The sequence below is a fragment of the Phyllostomus discolor genome, chromosome 7, assembly GCF_004126475.2.
Source record: "Phyllostomus discolor isolate MPI-MPIP mPhyDis1 chromosome 7, mPhyDis1.pri.v3, whole genome shotgun sequence".
In the NCBI taxonomy this organism is placed as follows: Eukaryota; Metazoa; Chordata; class Mammalia; order Chiroptera; family Phyllostomidae; genus Phyllostomus; species Phyllostomus discolor.
Window position 1 is genome coordinate 50,197,285 of NC_040909.2, and position 16,689 is coordinate 50,213,973.

Here is a 16,689-nt window from a genome sequence, read left to right on the forward strand (position 1 = left end):
ACATCCTCCCAACTCGACTTCCTGTCCCTAGTTTCTGCCTCCTCTGTCCCCTGTCCTACAGATGAGAAGAGCAACATGTGCAAGGTTACAGTTTGTCAGCGATGGTGCTGGGATTTGAACTCTAAATCCCAGCTATGTAGAAAACAAAACACGTCAAAGAAATAATGTCCCAAATCGATATTTAAAACCCTCTATAATCAGATATAAGCTCCATCCTCTGCCTTCTGTTACTGTTTCCTCAGATTATGCTCCACCTCAGGCTCACTGATATGTCATTCTCCCCAGGTAGAACCTGTCCTGTCACTTCTTCACACCTTTGCCCAGGCCATTTGCTCCTCCTGGCCACTCATCTCCTCTGCCTGTCCCACAGAGCACCCCAATCAGAATGGAGCTCTCTGGGCAGAATGCTCAAAGTTTGCAATATTCTCAGGATATAGATTCCATTTTTCTTGATCTTCTCTGATTGCTGGGGAAGAACTCATATTTTCCCATTCAATAAACATTCACTGGTGAGCAGGACTAGGTCCCCACTGCAATTGGAGGTCAAAGAGACCTGAACCTTAAATGGGGTGTTGATTTTGAAAATGGGCTTTGAGGCTAAGATAAAAGGCAATTCCAATTTGCTAACTATACAAAGATATTTGATTTAAAATCTCTAAGATCTTAACCCTGAGAGCAATGGTAACAAACAGTTACAGAATAAAAAACTTAGAATCAAAGAAACCTTAGACAAGATGGCAGCTTGTCTCCTCACACAACCACATCAGAGGTACAACTAAATTATAGAACAACCTTCACTCAGAACTGGCAGAAAGTGAGTTGAACAGAAGTCTGACAACTAAGGAATTAAACCACATCTATTCCGATTGGTAGGAGGGGTAGAAATACAGAATGGGTTGGTTCCACATCTGTGTGTGGTGGATACAATTTGGGAGAGATAGCTTGGGAGTGAGAAGTCCCAGCCCCACACCAGTTCTCCCATCCCACAGTACTGGTATCAGTACCAGAAAGATATCAGTGGGGACTGAGTAGAAGAAACTTCTGGAGTCCCAACCAGGTACTCTTAAAGAACCCACACACGAACTGACTCAGACTCATTCCCTTTGAGCTCAAGCACCAGGGTACCAGTTTGAAAGGCACCAGTGGCACACTGGGAGGAACTGAAGTGGCTGGCATCAAGACAAGAGCTAGGGGACAGCTTTCTCCCAGACAGAAAGGTGGGCAGAACCACAGAGCTGGCAGGCAGAGGCCATATCTGAGACTCCATCAACCTGGCTAACACTTTTGTCCCACCCTGGAGATCCCCTGAGGCTCTGTCCCACCCAACTTACAGCTGTAAATAGTAGCTTTTCTATATGAATGGCTGGTCTTGGCTCAAGCTTCACAACTTCCTAAATCTTTTTAAATGAGCAACAGCTGGTCTCAGTGAGGCCCCAGTCCCTTGCTAAGTGGCTCCAGGACCAGAACTAGCAGCAGCCATCCCAGAGTCACACGTTGGCTTCACCTGAAAATCTCCAAGCCCAGCACAAGAACAATCTCAGATTGTTCTACAGTTCAGGCAGGGTGGTCCCAGGCAAAACATAGGGGAGGGGCTGATCTTGGCTTGCACCATTGGGGAAATCCCAGGGTCTGCACACCCAATGGACAGCTACAGACAATGTCAGACCACGACCATCCTGCCCCTGCATAACTGAACCTCCACAGACAATCCTTGCAACTGACTGACCTGGCTAAATCCTTCCCATTGACCTGCCAACAGCAACCAAGAATCAACTACAAGAGGGTGTACTCAACCCACACAAAGGGCACACTGAGCTTGGGTGACAGGGCTGCCTGTGCCACTAGTCACTATAGGATACCTACTACATTAGGCCATGATACCAAGACAGGGAGTCATAGCAACTCTACTTAGTACATAGAAACAAAGACAGGGAGGCTGCCAAAATGAAGAGACAAAGAAACATGATTCAAGTGAAAAAATAGATCAAAACCCCAGAAAAAAGAACTAAACAAAATGGAGATAAGCAATCTATCAGATGCAGAGTTCAAAACATTGGTTACAAGGATGCTCAAAGAACTTAGTGAGGACCTCAAATGCATAAAAAAGATCCAGTAAGAAATGAAGGCTACACTAATTGAAATAAAAAGCAATTTTTATTTCAATAAAAATTAAAATAACAGTAACAGTTGTATCAGGGAAACAGCAGTAGAGTGAATAAAGCTGAGAAATCAAATCATTGATTTGGGACATAAGGAAGTGAAAAACAACCAATCAGAAAAATAAGAAAAAGAAGAAGAAGAAGAAGAAGAAAACAAAAGAGGATAGTGTAAGCAGCCTCTGGGACAACCTCAAGAGGTCCAACATTCAAGCCCTGGCTGGCATAGCTCAGTGGATTGAGCACGGGCTGGGAACCAAAGTGTCCCAGGTTCGATTCCCAGCTAGGGTACATTCCTGGGTTGCAGGCCATAACCCCCAGCAACTGCACATTGATGTCTCTCTCTCTCTCTCTCTCTCCCCCCCCTCTCCCTTCCCTCTCTAAAAATAAATAAATAAAATCTTTAAAAAAAAAAAAAAAGTCCAACATTCACATCATAGGGGTGCCAAAAAAAGAGAAAGAGTAAGAAATTGGAAATCTATTTGAAAAACTAATGAAAGATGATTTCCCTAATTTGGTGAAGGAAATAGATATGCAAGTCCAGGAAGCACAGAGAGTCCCAAACAAGATGGATTCAAAGAGGCCTACTCCAAGACATAGCATAATTGAAATGCCAAAGGTTAAAGATAAAGAGAAAAATCTTAAAAACAGCAAGAGAAATGCAGTTAGTTACCTACAGGGGATTTCCCATAAGACTGTCAGTTGACTTCTCAAAAGAAACTTTGCAGGCTAGAAGGGACAGGCAAGAAATATTCAAAGTCATGAAAAGCAGGGACTTACAGCCAAGGCTGCTCTACCTAGCAAAGCTGTCACTTAAAATTGAAGGGCAGATAAAGAGTTTCCCAAACAAGAAAAAACTATAGGAGCTCATCATCACCACCATTATTATATGAAATGTCAAAGGGACTTATTTAAGAAAAGAAGATCAGCCCTGGCTGGCGTAGCTCAGTGTATTGAGCACGGACTATGAACCAAAGTGTCGCAGATTCGATTCCCAGTCCGGGTACAAGCCTGGGTTGCAGGCCATGACCCCCAGCAACCGCACATTGATGTTTCTCTCTCTCTCTTTTTCCCTCCATTCCCTCTTTAAAAATAAATAAATAAAATCTTAAAAAAGAAAAGATCAAAACTATGAATAATAAAATGGCAATAAATACATACCTGTCAACAACTGAATCTAAAAAACAAACTAAGCAAGAACAAAGACAGAATCATGGATACAGAGAGCATTTTGATGGTTGCCACATGTGAGGGGGGAGGGGAAGAATGGGTGAGAAAGTGAGGGAATTAAGAAGTACAAACAGGCAGTTACAGAATAGCCATGGCGATATTAAGAACAGTATAAGAAATGGAGTAGCCAAAGAACTTATATGCATGACCCATGGTCATGAACAATTGTGTGGCATTTGCCTGAGGGAATGGGGTGGGATGGTGTGTGGAGGGGGACAACAGGGAAAAATTGGGACAACTGTAAAAGCATAATCAATAAAAATTGAAAAAAAAACCAAAGGGACCTCAGAGTTCATTTCATGTAAAGACTGTATGTTATTTATAGATTAGGAAATCAAGGCAGAGAAAGAAGTAACTTGCAAAATTAAAACATAGTTGATGGCACAGCCAAATCTGGAACCCAAGATTCCTGAATCTTGTACACCCAAGGACCCTTCATTCACCCATCTACCTAATTCTCTACCATTACACAGGGAAAACATCAGAGCAAGAGAGAAAGAAACAAACTTACAGCTTCTTCCAGGTGCTGGTGATCTGGATTATCATTTGGTGTGTGCCTCAGGATTTCTCGAAGAAGCAGAGGGTATTTTACCAGGCGGCTTCTTGGAATATCGAGGAAATTCCAGAGGTCCAGTTTGCGGCTAAAGGGGGATTCTAAACATCGCTGGAGGAAATCCTGGACTCTGTGATCTTGTTTCTTGTGGTCCAGCAAAGCTTTGGCGGCTACTTGATTGCTGCAGTAGCTGTCATAGGAGCTAAGACAGGGCAGCTGAGAAAGGAATGTCAGAAGAGGGTTGGAGGGTTAAAATAACTGAAGCTACAAGCTAACATCACTTGTTGGGACTGGACAAAACCTGAACAGGTCTCCAGGCCTGGCCAACACTCTTCATCTGCAAGGCTGGAGGATACAGACCAATGGAATCTTCGAAATGGCAGGTAATGAAGTTTTTTTAGGTGTTGGTTTGCTTGCACACATTAATTCTCTTAGTTACATGTTTATTTTCTTGATTATTTAGATTCTTGTCCTAATTTGTTTGCATTGTGGCCAGTCTAAGCTAGAAACAAAAGAACTAAAATAATTTCATATACATATAGTTTAGGATTTTCCTAAACTTCCAAAAGTATCTGGGAAGGGGAAAGCTGCCTATTAAAAAAAAGAATTTCTTTAAAAATTATTCATAAGAAACATATCTGGAAGACTTTGTGGCATAAAAGAAAGCAAGGATTCAGACTCCACAGCCCAGCCCTTGGCACAGCCTGGTGCAGGCACCTCTGTGTGAGCCTAAGGTTAACTGAGTCCAAGACAGACCAATTACAAAGAATGCCAAGAACTTAAAGGAAAAGTATAATTAGTAAAAAATTAGATGCAAGAAGCATTTAGTAAAATCTTTTAAATTAGTTCTGACAGGCCAGAAATCATCCTTGGCTCTACCCAATGGTTAACATCACAATACCATGCAAAAAGCAATTTAAGCTTAAAAATTTTGGAACACTCCAACTACACTACCTCCCTTCCAGTAAAATACTAATTTCTCTGACATGTTCCATTAGTTAAATCATGCAAACAGACTCACAGACTCAGGAAAAGGGTTGCTCCTCTCCCTTTTCCACTCCTCCCTCTTAGTGGCACCCAACACCATTCTCCTAATGCATGTGCTGTCAACTTCCTGACCATTAACTGAGGCAATAAAATGCAGTCAATGGCCCTGCTGTGTGCTTCTCTCCCTGGGATTACAATGCCACATTCACCACAACACCTGCTCTGCAGGGGGTTCAGTGCAACACATGTTTGCATCCTCAGTACTTTGCACTGGGCTTACTTACTCTACAGCAAAGTTTGTATTCTGAATGAACAAATAAATGTATGTTAATGGATTACCAGATTAGGTAATATTTGATGGTTTGGGAACACAGCTTAAAAATAAATGGTGGCAGCATCTGAACAATGGGTCAAAGTTTAAATATTCTGTTGCTTCTTTTATACATCTTACTGAAATTATTTTCTCAGTGACTTAAACCAGAAAAAAATACCAAGGAAGTAATGTTTTAAAAGTTCACCGTTGAGTTTAACATTCCTTGGAAATGTCTACCTTCCTTACATGTTATGAAAAACCTCTATTTGTGTTAAGAAAAAAAAAGAGCTGCAGAAATTCTTTCCTCAAACCTGTATTTGAAAGTAATAATAATTGGTACCGACACACCCCTCTCCAGATGTGGTATTGTGGCTTGTAATTTAGATTTTCAGAGTTAATTAAAACAAGCCTCAGGCCCTCCCAATTTCATTTCCACTTCCTTGTCTTTTAAAGAGACTTGGAAATGCCCAATGTTTTCATTATAGAGAGACAAATCGGCAGTAATCATCGGATGTAAACTAGTGAGAAACCCCCAAAGACACTGTTGCTCACTGCCCAATGGGCCATTACTATCTGTGATCCTACCAGCCCTGCTGCCATGGCAACCAAATCCAGCCCCAGACCTGTGTTCACACCTAAAATAGTTGTTTTAGGTGTGACCCGAAAGGCTATTGGCTCAGCCCACTGAATAGAGAAGACCACAGGTGATCTATAACTGAATTGGAAATGAAGAATGTACACATCTTGGTTCCCAACTACATACATGTGTACTTACATGAAATGCAAGAGGCAATAGATAGCACAGTGGTTAAGAAGAAAGGTCCAGGAACCAGGGAGAATCATGTTCAAAGCCTAACTCAGACAGTTACTAGTAAGGTGATAGTTGTGAGCCTCAGTTTCTCCACTTACAAAATGCACATACTAATGTTCTTCTTTCTTCTAATGAAATAAGGCACATAAAAAGTGTAGCACAAGCTTGGCTCCTGGTTAAGAATCAGTAAGTACTAGCTATTATTATTATCTATCTCTAGAATATTTTTATTGGAGAAATTGTGGTTTAGAGAAGCAAAACTACTTGCTCAGCTGGAGACAAAACCGGTCTGAAGTTTGTTCTCTCCAAATCCCACCCCCAAAGCTCTGAACTCACCATCTCTTTAAATAGACTATCAAGAAAGAATTTATGAGGGAAACTCTCATTTTTTTTTAGAAATTCTTTCTATCTCCCTAACATTGTGAAAAGTGACAGAACAAATCTATACGCTCCCATGTACCCTGCCTCTCTCTTTGGAATTAAAATTTAATTAGAACCCAAATTAACATGAGAACTTGCTGCCCTGAACAGCTTATAAATTATTTTATTACTGAAAAAAACGTTAGCTCAAAGATAAGTCACTTGGGAAATTGTTTCTTCATGACAGGGGAGGCTTATGAGAGCAGGCTGACCCATCAGGGAGAGTGATCCTCAGTAACCAGGGTGATTTCTTGAGAAAAGAAAATCACCATTCTGTTTAAGGTCTTCAGAGTAAAAGTAATTGATTCATTCTAAGGTCGAAAGGACTGGCCAGGGCTAACCCACTTGGGAGGCTCACTTGTTTAAAAGATTTGTTTTTATTTTTTTCTTTTTCCTTTGGGGGGAAATAAATCAATTTTTCATGGGTCAAATGGGCTCTGACTTCTTTCATTCAAAGCCCACTAAGATGTTTATTTTGTTCTGTTAAAAAGACCAGAACTCAAACAGATGTACCCCTTCGTTTACAGTTCCCACTCACACAAACACTTCTGCAGCTAAAAGAGGGAAAACATTTAATAGCTCGTCAGGCCTGATAAATAAGGACCATTTCTCATGAAGTCTGGTAACAATAGTCCAGTTGTTTAATTTTAGGCTACTCCTCAAGCTGCAAGTCCCCATTTGATGTCTGACGGGTCCAGATAGCAATGAGGCAGCATGGTCTCGTTTCCTTTGGGTGTGTACAGAACAGGACTGCAAAAGCTATCCCCCAGATCAAACCAATTTTTTAGTAAAAGCGATAAAACATTTCATTCAGGAAAAAAATAATAACAAGGCAAATGCCTATAGTTTTCCTTCTGGTACAAACTGATAATTGTATACTGGTGTCTAAGGAAACCATGAAGTTCTACAATGCCATCTCATCAGAAACAGAGCAGTCACCACGCTAATTCTGGAGTGTGGCCTCACTGGCCCCTTGGCTCCCATCAAAGTAGTCCACAGACTCAGAAGTTTAAGCACAGTGAGGCACACCCTCTCTTCTCATTACACCTTCTCTGTCTCCAGCTGTACTGCTCTTTAGAAAAATTTCTTTGTGGGCTACAGAAGTTAAAACATCTACCATGGCTTATAATAAAATGAAAGTCAAAAATATAAGATAAATGACCTCTCCTGAATTATTAAAGCACATTTTCTAAATTATTCATCTCAGAACATTACTTGTCTTTCAGAAACCCTTGGGATATTTCAGCCTCAGTGCTAAAATTGACTCCTGAACTAAAGCTAGTTAAGTCATGAAACCTTCAAAGCTCTGAAGAAAAGCAGTAATTGAGAAGCATAAGTTAATGTAAGAGACCACTGTCAAAACTTAAGAATTTGGGGGTTTTAGGAAGGTTAAAATACAAATAAAAATGGAACTGGATAAAGAGAACTCACATGGTGAATAGAATTTACAACATTTACAAAACTCTCAAACAATGGAATGACTGTAATACTTGATGTTGGGGCACTATCTGCCTATTTTTTCTAGACCACTGTGTGGGCTGGAAGGATGAGAGACCTAATCCTGCCTGGAAGAAGTTATCAAAATAATCCATTTTTGTTACCTGATTCATAAACAAATGGAAAACACTTGGAACTGGGGTGGAACACTCAAGTACTCACAGAAGGACACAGAAGCATACCATAGGAGTGATGAGGACTGTGGCAAAATAGAGAGCACATGCCTGGTCTAAAATAAATCAAACAAATGAACAACCACCTATGTGCCCGATAAAACATAAATTCATCCCAGGACCATAAATTTAGGTCACAGCTGATTTCTTTAATTAGGAAAGGAAAGGGGTTATACTGTGGTGAAGGTCAGCATAATACTCAGGTCTCCTCTGAAGTTACTTAGGCTCAGATATATGCTAAACATGAACAACATTTACTTATCACTTTTGTTTATGAAACTACACTTGACCATGAGACTTTTTTGATAGCCTGATAAAAGCTTTTGCATGATGATGGACAGGAATATGTCCCTACATTTTTACTAGGATAGAATTGGTAATAATTCTATTAGTAATTGACATGAATTGAACATTAACTAGTCTTACTTTATTTTATTGCAAAAAAGCATGTTATCTTTAAATGCAGTAAATTTGTAATAAAAAAATTGTTTCCATGCTTTAAGATATAAAGCTTAACAATAATGATAAATTTTACTAGGAATTTGCTTTTTTTTCCCCTAGTGTGAAACCAGTGTTTGCTAATAAAAAAAAAGTCTGGCTAAAATGAAACTCCATATAAAATATTTATATTTAGCTTCCATTAAGACCAGAGAACTTTTCTTACCCAGCCCACGAGGATGGGACCAACGTGTTCAGTTGAGCCATCAGGCTTACGGACATCTCGAAGCTGACTAAGGAGCTCTGGTAAATAGAGAGAACAAGTATTTTGTTAGACATTTAAATATGAACAAGGCTGGAAGTAGATTCTGGGTTACTCACATTATTACATAATCATGACTTGTATAAGACAACTCAATTAAAGCTACAAGTCAAAACTCATTCTGGGAACAAAATTATACCTTCATGTAGAGGAATTAGAGAGTCCAGTGTTCCAAAAATTTGATTCAACTCCTGTTCTGTCATTATGGAAAGTTTCAGCATGGGGTCATGATAGGCCTGCATAAGAACCACAGAGATGGCAACAAACGTTTAAATCAGAGGAAGTAAGTTGTTAATGTAAATGGCTTCTGAGAGGCCCTACAGAATAATGAAATATTTGACCCACCCTGCCAACTTCTCCCACAATGCTGCAGAAACAACAGATGGGTGTGGCTGGAGCAGATGGGAATCCAGCACTGCCTGGGCTTTTTGGGGTTTTCATAAACCAAACTAGATTTTTACAAAGTACATCATACATCTAGGAAAGGGCACAAATCTGAAGTATAGAGCAGATTTGAGTTGTATGTTTTAAAAATTAACTTTATTACCATCTCTTTTTAAGGATAATTAAACAACAAGAACATACAACTATTCCCAGGGCACTGTAATAGACTACAAAGGCTCAATGGCACAGTCCCTGCCTTCAAGGAGATTTATAAAGTTAATTGGAAAGTAAGAAAAACACATGGAAATTTAAATATATGTTTAAAAAATAGTTGAAGATTAAAAATATAAGATGTCACATGGCGGCAAAAATTTATTGAATTGTAACTGTTCTAGAGGGTCAGAGAATGAAAGCTGGAGTGGACAAGGGAGATTTTAAAGGTGGACTGTTTGGCCTGGAGAAGGAGGCAGTGAATATTGTTGAAGTATAAACTGAGATTTGAGCTCATTCCTAGAGGATGAGTGGATATGAATGGCTGAAGGAACAGGGAAGGATTTCCAGAAGGTAGGACTACCATAAGCAAAAGAATGGCAGTGAAACATCCTAAAGGCACTTGAGTTTAGGAAATCTTGAGGCAGGAAGGAGTTGCACCTATGAAGAGCAAGATATCTACTAGAATTAAATGTTCTCCCCGTCTTCCTCTTCTTTCCACCCTGCCTAAAACTCAGTTTCTAGGCCAGATCTCAGGAATGTTACAGATGGGACTTCATATGAGCAGAAAGTTAAACTAAAGAACACTTAAAATAAGAAAGGCATCTTTCCGATCCTGTGATTCTTTGAGGAGGCTGTGAATATCAGATGAAGGAATCTGGATTTTAGCCTCCCTGAGGGGTGCAGGGAGAACAGGTCACTGGAAGTTTCTGAGGAAGGTTTGCTGTCAACACTGTACAGGCCACAAGGCATGGGTTTCATTCACATTCCCACACACAATGTGATTAAAAAACATACTGCCATATAAAAGACCCTAACTTACAAGACAGTATGCAATTCACTCACTTAACCATTTTATTCACTTCTGAGATTCAAATGACTTTATTTCTAAGACTCAGTTCCAGTTTCAGACCATCCACACATTCTCTCTGGTGGATAAGGAGGCCAGGCCCATGGAACTTCCAGGACACCAAAACGTATGTAAAACCAGGCCTCCATGGACACTCTCTAATTAAACTGCAGTATTCTTTGAGGTGCAGAAACAGACAGAGGAGAAGCCCTAAAGGTTCCAGGTCCAGAGAGCCTTCTTGTTTTGAGCCATTTCCTCCACTGCTTGATTTGTGCAGGTTCTTCTCAATTTTGGAATACCTTAGTCATAAAGGGTGCTCATAAAGCACAATTGTGATTAGAATTGTGAAATTACCCAGAGGGGGAAAATATGAGGGGACTCAAATGACCACTGGATTTAAAATTACCTTTTTTGCCAATTTCAAGTCTTCTATCAAGTCTGCTTCTCCTTGGGAAAGCTCAAAGATTGCCTACAAGAAAAGAGAAAACACATCCACTGAAATCTTTCATTATGAGAACAAATTCAAACAGCACTGGTTCCAGTGCTCAAAGCCACAAATCTACTTACTTCTCAAGTATTTTAAAAAGATTCTTAAAGAGTTAAATTAATCTACAAATTAATTTAGAAGTAAATGCACCTAGTGGTTAAAAGCTATGAAGGAAAGATTTTGCAAAACTTCTGTACAATGTGCTTATCTGTTTGTGAAATAAAGAGGTACCACATATGTTTCCAATTCAAGTCATCTTTCATGCTGCAGGACTTTGATGCAGCCAACCAAGAGGGAACTATTTTAGGTAAAATAATTATAGTTTGAGCCACAGATATGAGTTTGTTGTGAGTGACGATCATGATAAATGATTCAGGATCTGTTCTCAGTGATGGACATGGCAATATTATTAATCAGGCCATCATAATTTGTCTTCCTTCTACTTAACAAAAGGTAAATCTGAACAGAAATCTCTACTCCTATTGGCCACTTGTGCTAAGGCTAGGATTATAGAAAGAATCTATTATTTTATCACTCTAAATGTCTGGTGAAGTTAATTCACTCTAAATTACTTCTCAGCCCTACATGGTACAATAAATAAAATTATAGACACTAGCTATGTGCAAGAATGTGTAATGAGGTCATTTCTAATTTGGCTCTATTAGGCTATCATAATTTAAGAGCTATGGTGTACAGAACACTCTCCTCTGGGAATCTAAACTGTTGGCAAAGGCTACATTATCAAAAACTACATATTTGTGGTGCTAGTTAAGGGACTACTACAATTTCTTTAGACTACAGGGAAGAAGTAAGCAGGATGGAGAATAGCCTTCATTCTTGGGGATGGTGGAGTGCAGGGCAAGTGTGCTCTCTAGCAAAGCTGGTGGAGGCAGAACACTCACTGGGGGCCAGTACATGGTGTTCCTCCTGAGGCCCAGTAAAGCCTCCACACCACGCCCTCCTGATACCCTGTCCTGTTAACCTTTTATTTAGAAATAATTACAGACTCACATGAGAAGTTACGAAAATAGTGCAGAGAGGTCCTGTACATGGATTACTCAGCTTCCTCCAATGGTGGCATCTTACATAACTATAGAGCATTATCAAAACCAGCAAGTGGATTGGCGCAATATAATTAACTAGCCTTTACTTGGACCTCCCTTAGATTTCCTTATACATCTCATGTACACAGGCCTGACTGCCTGACTGACCAAATGTGACCCCCAGCAGAGGAAAATCACAGAACCTCACACTGGGATAGGCCACAGTCAGTCATCTGTGGTGCAACAATATAGTGTCACCATGAAGACCAAGGGCTTTAGATTAGGACAGGGCCTGAGTTCAAAAGCTAGCTCTGTTATTTTCTAGCTGGGTGACCTTGTGATTACTGTGCCTTGTTAATGTCCTCATCCACAGAATTGATCCTTCCCTCCGTCCTTTCCACGATCAGACTGCACAAGTAATATACGCACACTATTAACATTTGGGAACACAGAAAAGCATAAAAAGAAAAAATTTAAATGCCCATAATACCATCTTCTTAACCATTATTAAGATTTTGCCATATTTCCTCATAGAATTTTTTTGGTACAAATGATTTCTTGATTTATTCATTTTTAATATATAATACATCGACATGGTTCAAAATGTAAACTACACAAATTCATACTTGGTGAAACTTTCCCTTTCACCTCCCTCTTCCAATCATCCAGTTCCCCTCCAAGGAGGCAACAATGTTATCAGTTCCTTGTGTGTCCTTCCAGAAATGTTTTAATGTTTTATAGGCAAATACATACATATACACCCACATTCATTTTTCTTCTTCTTTTACATAAATGGTAGTGTACTCAACACCTTGTTTTGTGTCCTGCTTTATCCACTTAGCCATTCATACACATCAGTGCTTTTTTGTGTTTTTTACAGCTACACAATATTCCATGTATGGACATTATTATTAATGGTCCCTGGTAATTAATACATGTTCAGGCTCTTTCTGGCTCTATTATAAACATTACTGTGATGAATAATCTTACACACACGTCTTTTCATTTGTGGATAAGTGTGCTACATAGACAATTCCTAGAGAAGAATTGTTGAGTCATAACCTAGAAAGTTTTCAAGTACTCCCTTTTCCAATGTCAAGTTCTCCACAAAAATATATATTCCAAGGATTTCACTACATGATGCGCATCTGAAGTGCTTAGTACAGCCTGGCATGTGACAAACTCTCTATAAAAGGGTAATATGATCACAGCCATTTAGGGATATTGATACAGAAAACTTATAGGGGATGAAATTAACTGTATTCCCTAGAAAAGTTTTCCACAAAACTGAATCAATCAAAGTTTCATTAATGGAATATTTTTAAATATTCTAGAAGTTGTATCAAAATATAATGAAATGATTATGATCATTTTTGTGAACTCCAGGATCCTAAATATACTGTTCCCAATTCATCTTCTTTGTAAATTCAGATTTTCACATGTTTCTTTTTTAAAGCAGGGACCACACCCATCCAGCTGAATGCTGGTGTCTCAGTTCCTTAAAAGCTCTCGCACCCCCATTTGTCTTCCTTCTACAAATGCCATGGAAAATTGATTTGTAGACACTGTGTACACCCCAGCTCGCCTGCGGTGCTCCTGCCTCCAGGAGCAAACTCTGTGGGTCCCAAGCCTACCTCCTGACGTTTGATTTCCTTGGCCGTAAGCATCTGATTGACGCACGCATCGAAGGTCTCACTCCACAGCTTGCTGTCTCGTCGCTTGGTGCTTGAAGAGGCAGCATTTCTGGACCAGGGTCGGGGGGCGAGGAGGTCAGGACGGCTCTCGCTGCGGAAGCTAATGGAACGCTGAACAATAAGAAAAACAAACTGTTACAGGCACAGCAGCAGGACTGGGTGGATCATTTGAGCAGCTTCCTTTCCCTAACAGAACAAAAATCAGACATCTGCAAGAAATAGAGGACAATGACACAAGGCCTTTTGGGAAGGAGGGCATTGTCTTGAGCCTACACGCTAAGGAAAGTTGGGCAAGGGGCTGCTTTCACACAGGTGCTGGGAGTATCCCGGATAAAGCACAAGAACATGTACAAAGCCAGCTCTCAGACGTGCAATGGGCTCTCCTGTTTTCCATTAAACATTTCCATTCCTCAGAAGAATGACAATTAACGGTAGTGGATGTCCTTTAAAAAATTCTGATTAGTACTCCTATTCCCCTCCACCTTCTAGGAACAGAATCCTACTATCCTTGTGTATCCTGTCTCAGTTTAGTTGAGCTCCCCCAGACCTGACCAATCAGAGCACTCCTCCACCCTGTTTCTGGCAGAGGGGTGTGATTCCCCAAAATGTTTTACATGAATCATGGAAGGAGTGAAAGACTCTATTCTTTTGGGATTGTGAGCTCAAGAGTTAATATAAGCAGAAGTTTCTTGCAGCAACTCTCTTTGATCACAAAGAAGAATCTGTCTAATAAAGGAGAAAATAAAGGGACACACAGAATGGAGGATGGAGAGAGATACCAGTGGAGTGAGGGAGGGAACACGCTTCACCAACACTATTAGAGTCCCTGGATCCCACCGTGCTTGAAGCCAGTAAGAGCCTCTCTTACACTAATGAAATAATACATTCCCCTTTCTGTTTACATTCATCTCAGCTGAGGTTCTGTCAACTTGAAAAGTACCAACTAATATATATACTAAATACCAAGTAAATAATGCATGTTCCTGAGTTATTTTCTTATTTTCCAAAGAGGTCCCTGTAGATTTTCAGATGGTTTAACCACCCAAAGGGCACCCTCGAGGCTGAAACATATTAGCACAGTGCTTTCTCTTGACAAATGTAAATGATCAAGGACAAAGCTATGTACATCATATTCAGCCTTCAGTCTAGAAGATTTCAATATACTTACTGGAAACTTGGCTAAAGCAATGAGGTGCTGCTGTGCTCAAAAACTGCATTCTTATTTAGCAAGTGCTTACTGTTATGGCTGTGGCCACATATGTGTGGCCTTCAGTGTCAAGTTCCAGCTTTTCAGTTTGGTACGTAATACCTCTTATAATCTGACCACAGTATGTCTATCTTGGAACACCTCCTGCCATTCATCCTTTTCTAGCCCTACTAGGCTATCTGCCATTCCCTAAATGCACCATGCATTGCCATCAGCTGTGCCTTTTCTTTCTGAATAGCTTCTCTTTCATTTCCTACCTGGTTAACTCCTAACTGTCCTCAGGATATAGCTCAAACACCTCTTCTAGGAATCTTTACCAATATTCTCTCATCCTCTTTTATGGCAATTTGGATATATTGTTGATATAGTAACAATCATATTTTATTATGCTTAGTGGTCACCTGCTCTGAACTATAAACTTCCTGAGTATAGGAACTGATTTTGCATGTGATATATGTACCATCATCACTAAGAAATTATGAGGTAGCCAAGATGTAACAATAAATTTACAAAAGGAAAGAAAAATTTAAAAGAACTATTAACATAAGAGCACTGTTAGATAAGTTATAATTCATCTACTTTATGGAATATTATTTAGCCATTATGACAGTTCTGAGACAATTTTAACAGCTAAAAATCCCTTCTAGGTAAAATCATCATTAAAAATCTGTATATGAACACTTTATGAAAAAATGTACATGAGCAAAGATATAAAGAGAATGCCACAAAAATTCTGTTGTTTTGCTTGATTACTGGTATTTTTTGTTCTAGGTTACAAATTTTTATAATTCAAGCAAAATGGATAAGTGAAAAATGTAAAAAGAAAATTGCAAGGGGCATCAGGGAATTACCGATAAAAAGCGAGCTCTGCTTGCCAGCAGCAACGCAGCTCCGGACGCAGGCGCAGCCGGCCATCAGCTCCTGGGCTCATTAATGAGCTCATGATTGCGGGGCAGCCCTGGGCTGGTCAAGAAAGTACTTGCTCCAAGTACACAGTTTGGTAATGGTATCTTACAAATCCTTGTGATCTCTTGAAAACAGGCCCTTATAAAACAGGGACCAGACTAATGCTTGCCAATCCCCAGCACTCAGAATCAATTAGCCACAGGCACGGAAAGGTCAAAACAAGCAAAGTGAGTCATCAAATAACTCACTCATCTCAGTCAGTGGTTCTGATGCCAGGCTGGGAGGAGGAGGAAGTTAAAGAGCAGAAAGAGAGGAACACACAAAAAAGAAGATTCAAAATGAAAGACATTTTCCACTTTCACTTGAGAGAATCAACTGCCCACATGTTAGTTTCAGTGCTTGACCAACTTCAAACTTCCCCCTCTCCACCACCAGTTTGAAAGTAATTTATGCTAACTTTAAATTTTCATACATTATAAAAGTATACAAAAGTCAGTACAAATCCCATCATTTTTCCAAGTCCAGTTTCTAGAAGCAAAAGTATACAAAAGTTAAGTACAAATCCCTTCATTTTTCCAAGCCCAGTTTCCAGGAGTAAATGCTGTTAAGCTTGTTCTAGATCTTGCCAAACCTTTTCTACACATTTGCTAACATTTGCAGAAAACAGAATGTTTTCTCTTTTCATTCAAAAATGTCTTTCCATGCTAGTATAAGGCTCACTCTTGAAAAAATAACTTATACTGAAACCTCTGAAATTTTGTTAACCAGTGCCTCCTCTAATTTATTTATTTGGTGCCTCCAAACTAATTTATTGAGGTGAAATTCACATATAAAATTAACCATTTCTGAGGTGAACAATTGAGTGACCTTTATTTAGTACATTCACAATGTTGTGCAACCATCACCTTTCTCTAGTTCCAAAACATTTTCGTCACCCAAAGTCACTTATTCTTTTTAATGGCTGCAGAGTTAGTATCCCATGGTCTGGATGGACCACATGGATTTCAA

The 16,689-nt window shown here is 39.6% G+C and overlaps 1 protein-coding gene across 6 annotated transcripts in view; it reads right to left on the reverse strand.

Moving 5' to 3' along the window:
• The window catches only part of ARHGEF3 (Rho guanine nucleotide exchange factor 3), a 320,037-nt gene that overhangs the window by 13,868 nt on the left and 289,480 nt on the right, over window positions 1-16,689 (reverse strand). For all 6 annotated transcript variants that reach the window (XM_036030937.1, XM_036030938.1, XM_028517989.2 and 3 more), the window contains 5 exons: window positions 13,509-13,679; window positions 10,751-10,813; window positions 9,040-9,136; window positions 8,805-8,881; window positions 3,898-4,155 (listed from right to left, as the gene is read on the reverse strand). In XM_036030937.1, coding sequence (XP_035886830.1) covers window positions 3,898-4,155; window positions 8,805-8,881; window positions 9,040-9,136; window positions 10,751-10,813; window positions 13,509-13,679 — 666 coding nt within the window. The remainder of the gene's footprint in view (window positions 1-3,897; window positions 4,156-8,804; window positions 8,882-9,039; window positions 9,137-10,750; window positions 10,814-13,508; window positions 13,680-16,689) is intronic.